Source organism: Rhincodon typus, unplaced genomic scaffold (genome assembly GCF_021869965.1).
Source record: "Rhincodon typus isolate 14 unplaced genomic scaffold, sRhiTyp1.1 hic_rhity00000977, whole genome shotgun sequence".
Classification (NCBI taxonomy): domain Eukaryota; kingdom Metazoa; phylum Chordata; class Chondrichthyes; order Orectolobiformes; family Rhincodontidae; genus Rhincodon; species Rhincodon typus.
The window spans coordinates 25491-36564 of NW_025966615.1; the positions used below are offsets into that span (position 1 = coordinate 25491).

The following is an 11074-nucleotide window of genomic DNA, read 5'->3' on the forward strand; positions in this document are numbered from 1 at the left end:
TCAACTTTCCTGCTCCTCTGATGCTGCCTGGCCGGCTGTGCTCCTCCAGCTCCACGCTGTGTTATCTTTGACTCCAGTTCTTACTATTTCTGTCCAGTGCTACTTGTTACAGGTCATCTGTGTACATTTTGTCTCCTTAATGGCCTGTAAATGGGAAGGGCAATGACAAAAATTTGTGCAATTTTAGATTGCCATTTTATTTTGCGATTGTTGAACTATATTAATAAATTAAAAGTAAAATTATGGAGAAGTACTATTGTCGTGTGACTTTCTCCTTTTTGTCAGATCTTCCAGATGGTGGAGCAAAACACTTTGCAGCAACCGTATCACACTTGAAAGAAAGGTGAAGCTATTTAAATTATTTGTAATTCCTGATCTTTTAGATAACTTTGCTGGCCCAGTTCTCTGAAAATGCTATCAGTATTTTTGAAAATTTGTTGTAGCAAAATCTTTGTCAGGAAATTGATCCTTTTGCTTTCATGCTCACATTTAATTTTCAAGATGGGTGAACTGGACCACATTCTGAATTATTTATCCATATGTTGTTTCTTTAAGTACATAATCTATGAAAATCTATTTGATCTTTGAGATTTAATGACAATTTGGTGTTTGCAAAGTGGCTTATCCTTCCTCGATTTTAAATGATGTCGTTTGAATTTTCATTGACTGTATAACTTTGCAATTGGTTTTGTAGACATTCAAAAATTATAGTAGAATGCCTGACCCCTGACTTCAGAGGAGACCTAAAAGCTGTTGAAACAGTTGCTGTGTCAGGACTCGACGTATACGCACACAACGTGGAGACTGTTCGGGAGCTGCAAAGGTATGAATGCATGTTGATTGTAGATTATTTGGTCAAACTACTGCTACCACTTCCTCCACCCTTTCATTTAGACATTGTATTCCCCTTTTTTGTGGTTTTAGTCCCATAGCCATGCATCTAATCCTACCTGTGAAATTCGCAACTTGCAAAGGCCAGGAATCAAACCCAGGTCAACTACTGGAAAGGCATCTGTGATCACCAATATATCACCACCACTTGCAGCTGTTTCCAATATCATTACCAATTGAGAAATCTCAGCATGATCCGTATCTGATTTCACACACACTGGGTTAAAGACACTAGACAAGCATTTCTGCTGCTTTTGTTTTTTGATAGTTGAGATTTTTAGTATTTTTGCTCTATTTTTTAATCAAAATAAAAGCATGCCCTACTCTCTTCCCATCAATTGAAGTATTTTAATTTAGAAGATCAATATTCTAGAAAATTGCGATTTCAGCTGAAACAATTTTCAGCTTCTTATGGAATAATCATTACTGATCTTTTGTGATAAACACACCCGAGTAGAAAATCCTTTAGTTTCTTGGTAAAATACACTTACAGAGAATGGGAAGAAATTGAAAGCACCTCCATGTTAATATTGATGGTAGGTGCTTCAAATAACTACATCTACATTGTCATTTTAAAAAGCCCACCATGTCACTCATTCACAATTTAAGTTGCGGACGCAATCAAAGGAGCATTCCTCCTAACAAATGTTTTCTCACTGTTTATGTTATTAGGGGCAGAACTGTGACAATGAGTTACTTGCTGTTTTAGCAGAAATAAGAGGAATCTAAAAGTCATAGGAAGTTGAAGCACTGAGTACAGTTTTGAATGCCCCATTATGGAAAGGACATTAAAACAATAGATGAATCTACCTCAAACCCCACACATAATTCACAGCACATCAGGTCTACTCCTGGGATCAGTGGCCTTAGATTCTTATCGTTTATTTCCAAACTTAGACGAAAGAATGGTGAGCTGTGTATTCAGGTTTCCAGATGACAAAACATATGTGCCTTCTAACTTTTTATATAGGAACATAGAACCTATGAGCAGGAGTAGGAGATTCAAGAAGGCAGCTCACCACCACCACCACCTTGAGAACAACTATGGATAAGCACTAAATACTGGCCCAGTCAGCAATGTTTTATCCCATGAATGAATAAAGAAAGGCCATTTGGCCTTTTTAGCCTGTTTCATCATTCAGTAAGATCACAGCTGATCTGGTTGTGGTCTCCGTTCCACTTAACTGTCTGCACCATATAACCTTCAAGTCCAACTTTCCCTCTAAATGGTGCAGCCACTGGGAAATGCACATCAGTTGATATGCCTCTAGGTCTGTGCACAGCAAAAAAAGTTGTAAGGAATATTGCTTGACTCCCTTGTCTACCTAACTCAGACAGGAATACATTTGAATACTCAGCCTCCGCTAGCTTCTGAGGAACATAATTCCACACTGTTAACAAATCTGAGAGAAGACATTTTTCCTCACCTTTGTATTACAGGGATGACGTCTTATTCTTAAACTGTATCCTCCAGTTCTAGTCTCCTCCACAAGAGGAAGCCTCCTCCAAGTATCATCCCGAATCAGCCCTCAGATTATTTTATGCTTCAACAAGACCATAATTGGTACAGGCCTAACCTGCTAACCCTGTCTTCAGACAATAAACCCCTCATCCCAGAAATGAGTCCAATGAACCTTCTGCGACTCCTTCTAAAGCAGTTATTTTTGTTCAAATAAGGAGACCAAAACTGTACATAGTACTCCAGATGTGATTTTTGCCAAATCACAGTACAACTGCAGGTAAATCTTCCCTACACTTGTATTCCATTCACCTTGCAATAAATGACACATTTCATATGCCTTCCTGATCACCTTGTGTACCTACATAGTACATTTTATGATTCATGTACCAGGACTAAGAGATTCTTCTGTACCACTAAATCTTGCAGTTTCCTTCCATTTAAATAAGATACAGGTTTTCTATTCTTCCTGCCAAAATTGACAGTTTTATATTTACCAATGTTAAACACTATTTGCCAATTTCTTTTGCCCACTCAAACTCACTTAACGTGTCTATCTTCCTTTGCAGACTGTTTACCTCCTCCTGACAATTTATTTTACTAACTGTCTTTGTCATCAAGGAACATTGCTACCGTACGTTCACTTCCCTCATCTGTTGTTCGTATAGATTGTGATTAGTGAGGAGCCCAGCACTGATCCCTGTGGCATGCCACTAGTTACAGCTTGTCAAACTAAAAGTGATCTAAATGTGAAAAGCAAATAATATTTTCTGACAAAATAGGAACTGTGAAAAAGCAAAGGAATTTAGGTGTTTTGTTACACAGATCAACGAAAGCTAGTGTATAGGTTCAGAAAGTATTAAAAGCTTAAATTGAACATTGGCCTTGATTACCATGAGATTGGATTCAAAAATGAAATAATTCATTTGTTGTATGGAGCCTTGATTAGACCCAGTCTTGGGGTTTATGGGCACTGCACGTCAGAAAGGATATTCTAACCTTTTGAGGGAGTGTAGCACAGATTCACCTGATTTGCTGTGTTGAGAGAGTTAAATAATGTGGGCAAATTTGTACCCTTGCGTTTAAGTATTTTCCAGGGTGTCCAATGGAGTGTTTCATCATTATAGAATACGTATAGAAAAACTGTTTCCTCTGGTGGAGGAATTCATGATAGGGATCTGAACTTACGAAGTTAGAGTTCAATCATTTAGGAGTAATTTAAAGATCACTTTTGTACGGTTAGATTAGCAGAAATCTGAAACTTGGTCTCCAGAAGGCTATGACATTTTCAATACTGCAATAATCAAGGAAATTGAGTGAAAGTAGGCAAATATTGTTAAGGTACCTGGAAACCACCATCTCATTGATGGAAATAGACTTGAGGGGTTGAACGAGTTTTCCTGTCCCTATTTTCCCTTCGTGAATAGAAAACTATAGGTACCAGAAGAGATTTGTGATATTGGAATCATTTGTTTGAGAGTGGAGTATGTTGGTTTCTTTTTATCAATTTTGGAGACGTTTGACGTGAATAAGGAAAGATGATATACTGTAATGAGAGAACTGGTAGCAAGGGGCTATCGTTTTAAAATTGTTACTAGGAGGGAGTGAAGTGAGAGACTGTGTAAAGAGGCAATTGCTGCTTCTAAAGGGATATGGAATAAATACTTAAAGCAGAGAAAAACAAGACTATCTTCGTTTCTTCTTCTTCTTTATTTGTGACTGTTAGATATTGAAACTTTCTTTGATTGCTTTAGGACTGTTCGGGACCCTCGGGCAAGGTTTGACCAATCACTGAGCGTATTAAAACATGCGAAGGAGGTAAAACCCAGTCTTCTTTCAAAAACATCGATAATGTTGGGACTTGGCGAGACGGATGCTCAGGTGTATGCAACTCTGAAAGGTATCGGTGAACAAAACAAACCCTTTCCACACAAGGGTGATGCTCTTCTGTTTTCATTTTAATATTTTTAAACTACTTGGTCAAGTTACTAAACTGACATTTAAAGTGCAAGAATTCAAGAATATTATCATTTTCCATTATCATAAAGACTATATTTTAAAACTACAGAATCTAAGTCTGAAACACCTTTCCCTGTGATTTTGGATTTTAATTTCAAGTAGGTCATGGTAGTAACAGGATGAGCGTTAAACTCTCCCACTTGTATGTTTGTGTATCTGCAGGTATATCTGTATGATGCTTTTAAGCAGTCTTCCATTTCTGCTTTTTAAATATTTTTTCACTGTTGGTTTGAGGCCAGAATCTGAAATTTCTAATTACTAAATGCATGTTTTAGATTAATTTTACCTATTAATATTTTAACATCAGAAGAACAAACCATTATTGGTGTAGTCATACTGGTTAAATAAGCTTTACCCCGCTGGTTAACACAATGGTTTGATTTATCATTTGATTTATTATTGTCACATATACCAAGCTACAGTGAAAAGTATTGTTTTGCATGCTATTCAGGCAAATCACACCTTACATATGTTCAGCAGGTTAACAGAATAACAGCTACAGAATGAAGCTGTAACACTATATTCTGAAGAGAAAGATCAACTCTAGTAATTTAAAAATGTTTTTGTTTTGTTTATCAAATTAAGAAAAGGGGATAATAGCTGCTTGCAGATATGAAGCAGTAATTCACCACTCAAAGTTTCTAGAACCATAATCTATTGGTCTCTCCTAAATAATTCAAAAGTCATCTACATGTTCTCTCTCAGAACTACGAGAGGCTGGTGTGGATTGTGTTACATTGGGGCAATATATGCAACCAACAAAGCGACATTTAAAGGTAAGATCGGTTGCGATATCTATCTGGCTTACATGTTGCACACACTTGGATGAGATTTATAAGTTGTTTTTACACTAATTGTTATATCCCACAAAGAATAGTAATGGAGCCACTCTTTACTCAGTCTAACATTTGTTTGCAAAGTGAAATGACTTGACCATAGTTCTCCTGACTCAACTACACCCCAATTCCCATGTGTCTCTTTAGGTCTGCTCAAGTGAAACCCCAGTTAATGTCCTCCACCTGCACATAATTAAATACAGTTTAATATACTATTTAATACTTGTGATCAGCTTAGAGGATCAGTCTGTTATTGTAAGATCACCTCAATGGGTTTTGAACAAACATTCTTATTGTTACTCAATGTTAACTTGGAAAATGTTTTTCTTGCGTGTTCTTGTACTGATTAGTTCTGTGGAGTACCTGACTCTTCTCACTTGGTCTTTGCAGTTCTGGACTGGTTGGCTAGATGTGGAGAAAATCTACCTTGCCTTATCAACAACAATATTCTTAATGTTTTGCCTTAGAAAAATGCACCCCCTCCTCTCCCTGGCGTGCATACCTCTGCTTCACTTCACACATCAGTCATCCCTGTGGTCTCTGAGATTATAATTCATTGACAAATTCACAAGCATCTTCTGTTCTGTATCCATGTCTAACAAGCAGTGATTGAGACTTCTCCTGCGTACAGAAACAGAGGATCTTTAATCTGATTGGTTTGCTCTGGAATCGAACTCAAAGTTGCAGAATTGAAAAGATACTTTATCTTTAATTGTAATTTGTTTACAACTGAAAACAAGTCAAACAATTTGTGTTCAGCATTACTTACCTGTATTTTTAATAACTTTTTTGATTCCCTTTGGCCTAATTAACTTGTCTAGAGATCCTTCCGCGTGCCAAACATTTTGACAACAAAAATTAACAAAGTGAAACTCCTCTGCATAATAAGTGGCAATTTATAATGTTTCAGGTCCAATGTTTCCTCAAGTTTTGCTCTTGTATGTTTTTTGTTTTATAATTATATAATTGCTTTATAACTTCTTTTCAGGAGTGAGAATCAACAGAAATTGAATTGAATTAGCTTTATTGTCACATGTACTCCAATGAGTACAGAGAAAAGTTTACAAGTCCCCTCTTACCAGGCCATCTTAGGTAAAACATTCCTAGGTACAGATTCTTCTGTACAAGTTCTTAAGAAAAGAAATTAGAAAAAAAAAGTCCAGCATTGCAGATCGTAGGAATAAATTAGACAATAGAGAAATAAAAAGTTCAGAACACCAGTCCTTCCAGCCCAGTCCACACCGGCATCTAGCCTCCACTCTGCCCCAGACCGTGCCGGCCTTCACCTGAGATGTTATCTGTGGCTTATTAACAAAGGAAATCCAAAGTGAATGCCCTTTTTCTTGTATAATATTCTGCAGCATCATCTCTAAACCAATGTTAGATTTCTGTTATTTCGGCAGAAACAGCACCCCAGATATAGTCTTCATATGAAGCAGGTAAGTGGTCAACAAGAAAGGTCTGACTGAGCAGTTCTCTTCCCCCACATTCTGTTAACAGTGAAGGGTTTGAATATGTTTCAGTTAGTTAGCGGTTATGTTTTCAGTTTCATAAAATGGGAGCCCTAGATGTAGGTGGGCTGCTAAAAATATAGGAGCTGCACTATCAGCAAGATAAAACCATTCTTGGGTAAAAGAAGGCAATAACTATGAAACAGTGGGACAACAAATATAATGTGAGACATAGACATTGGAGTGTGGGAATTTATAATATATGCTGCAAACTGTATAAAGCCTGAAAATGCTCTGTAACCCACCAGAATGAACTTTACATTTCAGTGTTAAGGCTTTCTCTCCATACGTAGATATGAAATAAATAGTTATAACCTTATTACATTAATTGTCTTAGCAATTTGAGAAGCATTGTTAGGCAGGCAGTCATAGTTGTGCCATCTCCAAATCCTTGATTTGTTGCTTAAGTGGATCAAACATCTAGATGCTATTTAACTAGCGGTTTTTTTTGGGTAAAATTAACCAGGAAATCTTTCGAAGCCTCTAATATTGATTAGTAATCTTCTAAGAATTGCTGAAGTCATGCCTCCTGAAAAATGTGGCAAGAGAAAAATATATTTTGTGACTCTTTTGAGCAAGTTTAAGGTTTCAACAAGTTCACTAAAAATTACTTGCCATTCCTGATGACTTCCAAGAGACAATTCTCGTAATAAGAAAATTCATTAACACTGCACCTTCTCTTAGGTGGATGAGTACATAACTCCAGAGAAATTTAAGTTCTGGGAAAATGTGGGGAACGAACTTGGATTCCTGTACACAGCAAGTGGACCCCTGGTGCGATCTTCATACAAAGCAGGTGAGGGTGTAGTATTTGGATAGAATTAGAATTATATACAATGTCTGTCACCAATAGTCTATAAGTAAGGCCACCACCAGGTGGAGCACCACATGTTGCTCGTGCATAAAATAAGACTGAGTAAAATATTTAAACTATCAGCAACTGGTTTGTATAAACCATAGTAGTTATTGATTTACACAAAAAGTACTGAGCCGGCTGACACTGCTTTACAACAGTCCAAGAGGCAGTGGCAATCACAATTGTGTTAGCAGTTGAAAACTTCAGAAATTCTGCATATGTAACTAACCTCATAACTTGAACATTTAAGTGGTATATCTGATCTTTTGAGGTCAATGCACCATTTCAATTGTGCAAATTTCTAACCTACATTTATACGGAGTATGCTACTAGCACAAAAGTACTACATCCACCAAGTACAACTGTACGTGATATATGATGAAAGTCATTTTTTTTAATGGTGGCGTCTTGTCTCTGGAACACACTTCATCTGTTTTTAACTCTGAACATCCAGGTTTCCTCAGCTACACGGAGGTGAGAATTATTAGACCCAAGAGCTAAGTATGTATATTCTGTTTATCTGCTGTCCTACCTGGCCAGCCTCCATCTCCCACCAAGAGTGGGGGCTCAGACTTGCATAATCCTGCAGCTTTCTCTCCAGTGTTCTGTAGCTGACTGGAAGGAAGACCTTTCGGGCTGATTTTAATATCTTTTTATCACAAATATACAAATTCTAAAAATGTAATAATTTGTCACTTGTACATTTTGTGAACAGAAAAAATACAACAGGACTGTCTAGTTGATTCTGAATTTGAGTCTTTTTTAAATCCTGAAGTAAACTCAAATACTTTGCTGTGTGAAGTCCTCAAATTCTGTGTATTCTACCCCACCCTGCTGTCAACATCAGTGCTCCAGAGATGCCAAAAGGACAGATCGTTACTTCTCCTTGAATGAAGCTTTTGAACTGAGCATCTAGATTGCTATTAACACTTCAGTGATGAAATTTATCTTTAGCAAGGAAGAGGCAATCATCTTTTAAATGTAGGAGATCATCCTCCATCTTATTGTAGTTTCCATGTGTCTCACCCAGACACCACCTCCCCTTATGTCTCTCCTATCTTGTCTCAAAAATGGTTTCTGCTTACAAAATAGAAGTCATATTAAAAAGAAGTTCTTATTAACAATCATACTTCTGAACACTGTCGAATTTTATTCAGTTTTCTAACATGTTTGGTGGAAAACTAATACAATGTAAATCACTGTGAAAATAAAGTGCCCTTCTTGGAAACTAGCTGTCTTCTGTCCTACACCTTTTATTGTTGATTTAGTGAATGGACAAATCTTTATTTTCACTTTCTTTAGACTGGACTTATCATATTCAATAAAGATAAGAGACAGCTGGGTTAGCAATAGTGTGCAAGTGTAGTGTCCACAGCATAGGTTTCTGTTTTCCTTCAAGGAAGCTGTATGATCTCACATTTTGCATGTAGATTCTACTCCATTTAGAATGAGGGTTAACTGACAACTTTGATGTTTGGCATTGAACATGAGACATATCCAACTTGAGCCTAGTGGCAAAAGTGTTTTAACATTTCTTCATGATGTTTCCAGATACTTTGGGGATAATCTATCTCTGGCCTTTCAGCTGGCGGGAAAATAATCAAGAGGAAAAATAATAAAAAAAAACAAAGTTAAACAAACACACTCCTAACAAATAACTCATTCTATCTTTATTCAGGTGAATTTTTCTTGAAGAAGATACTTCGTGAAAGGACGGCTGAGAAGAATTAAGTGACTGAAAACTGGCAAAGCTATGATCTTGGAAAACCAAAATGATACTTATACTTACCTTGGTGCAGTATTTGAAAGGAATCTATCTGTGGTTGCTCTGAGAATGTGGTAATGGGTGGAATTGATCTACTGTAATCCTAACTATGGTGTTAGAGGATGTAAACACTAGTTATCAACTGCTTACTTCTGTATAATCCTTCCTGGGGATAACTCCTCTTCTTTTTGCTTAAAAATCAAGTTAAATTTTGACTAGAATTCAGAAGATGCTTTCTATAAAATGTTGAGCTTTCAAATGTATTACATTTTTGAGCAAATTATATTGTGGAAACAAGGTGGTTGATTTGGTGACTTAGGTCATTGAACAATAAATTGTTATGCTCAATCACTTGTTCAGTTACATTTGAAGTAAAGTCAAAGATTGGTTACTGGACAGAAGGGGACCATTTGACTTGTTGAGTCCATGCTGGCTCTCTGGAAAAAGTAACTTGGCTAGTTATGTTTGCTATATTTTAATGTCAAGGCATACCCTGTTGGAAATGCAGGCTTTCTTACAGCAGTTAGCTTAGTTGGCTGGACAGTTGGTTTGTGATGTAGAGTGATGCCAACAACGTAGATTTAATTCCCACACCAGTTGAGGTTACCAAGAAGGACTCTCCTTCTCAACCTCTGCTGTCGCCTGAGCGTCACTACACCTTGTGTTTAAAATACCACCAGCCATCTCTCTCTAATGAGTGAGCAGCCCTGTGGTCCAGCAGGATAGTGGTGGCTTTACTTTTACAACCACTCCAGAGCCAAACTTGTACATTCTATTTTCAATGCCGCCTTATCTTTGCTGAAGTGTTATGTACAGAATTGGATAATTGTCTGGTTGAGTGCAAATCAATATTTTATGACTGTTCACTAGAAATTCCATGCTTTTGTACTTTATGCCTCTCTTTATGAAACTGGAGATTCCATATGCTTCATTAATTGATTTCCTTGTTTTGAATGATTTTCCTTCCCCTCCTGCAATCTTTGCTAATATTTTGTAAATTGGGTTAAACAATATGTTGAATTGTGTATTTCTAAATCATCAGAGATGCACTAATATAATTGGTTAAAATATTTTAACCAATGTGTAACATAACTTGTGTAACATTCAATTTGATGTGAAACTGATGCAGGTAAATGAAAATTGAATACATCCTTCAGCACTTTGAGGTATTGTACTGTATAATGGTTTTTTTTTTAAAAAACTTGTATTGAACTAAATGTGATATTTCTAATAAAAATAATTAGAACACAGTGGTAAATATGTAGGTTCATCCTAATCTTCACGCTGTTTCGTCAGCTATTGAATCTAGCTCCTGTAATTCTTATTTTCCTAAACTCCCCAACATTGTGTGAAAAAAATATTGTGGTCCCAACCTCCTGCCGTACTGATAACAGTAAACAATCTTCCATTGCTTGGTTCATAACCATTGGTACTACGTTTTAAGATTTCACAAGGGGTTTGACTTTACAAATTTAAGTTCCTGACATAGGTTTGCTTCACAGGAATGTGTCGTGAATTTAGCCATGATTTTCTGACCAATTTTCTGATATTCTCGCGCTTCAGTGATACGTGGAGTGTGATTTCATAAAATCTTTCTAGCCTGAGATCTTATGTTCATGATGATGGAAAATCATAAAGGTTTGATTTCCCTGTACAAGATCCAGGTGTTTGTTCACTTAGGGGATTTGGGCATTATTGCCCGGGCCAGCATTTATTGCCCATAGTTAATTGCTTGGA

The 11074-nt window shown here is 36.8% G+C and overlaps 1 protein-coding gene across 1 annotated transcript in view; it reads left to right on the plus strand.

Annotated features, from left to right (window-relative positions):
• lias (lipoic acid synthetase) overlaps nt 1-11049 on the plus strand; it is a 23239-nt gene extending 12190 nt beyond the window's left edge. The window contains exons 6-11 of the mRNA XM_020528183.2: nt 286-343; nt 695-823; nt 4105-4250; nt 5075-5145; nt 7401-7512; nt 9251-11049. Of these exons, the coding sequence (XP_020383772.1) occupies nt 286-343; nt 695-823; nt 4105-4250; nt 5075-5145; nt 7401-7512; nt 9251-9303 (569 nt within the window). The 3' untranslated portion in view covers nt 9304-11049. The remainder of the gene's footprint in view (nt 1-285; nt 344-694; nt 824-4104; nt 4251-5074; nt 5146-7400; nt 7513-9250) is intronic.
• The last annotated feature ends 25 nt before the right edge of the window (nt 11050-11074 follow it).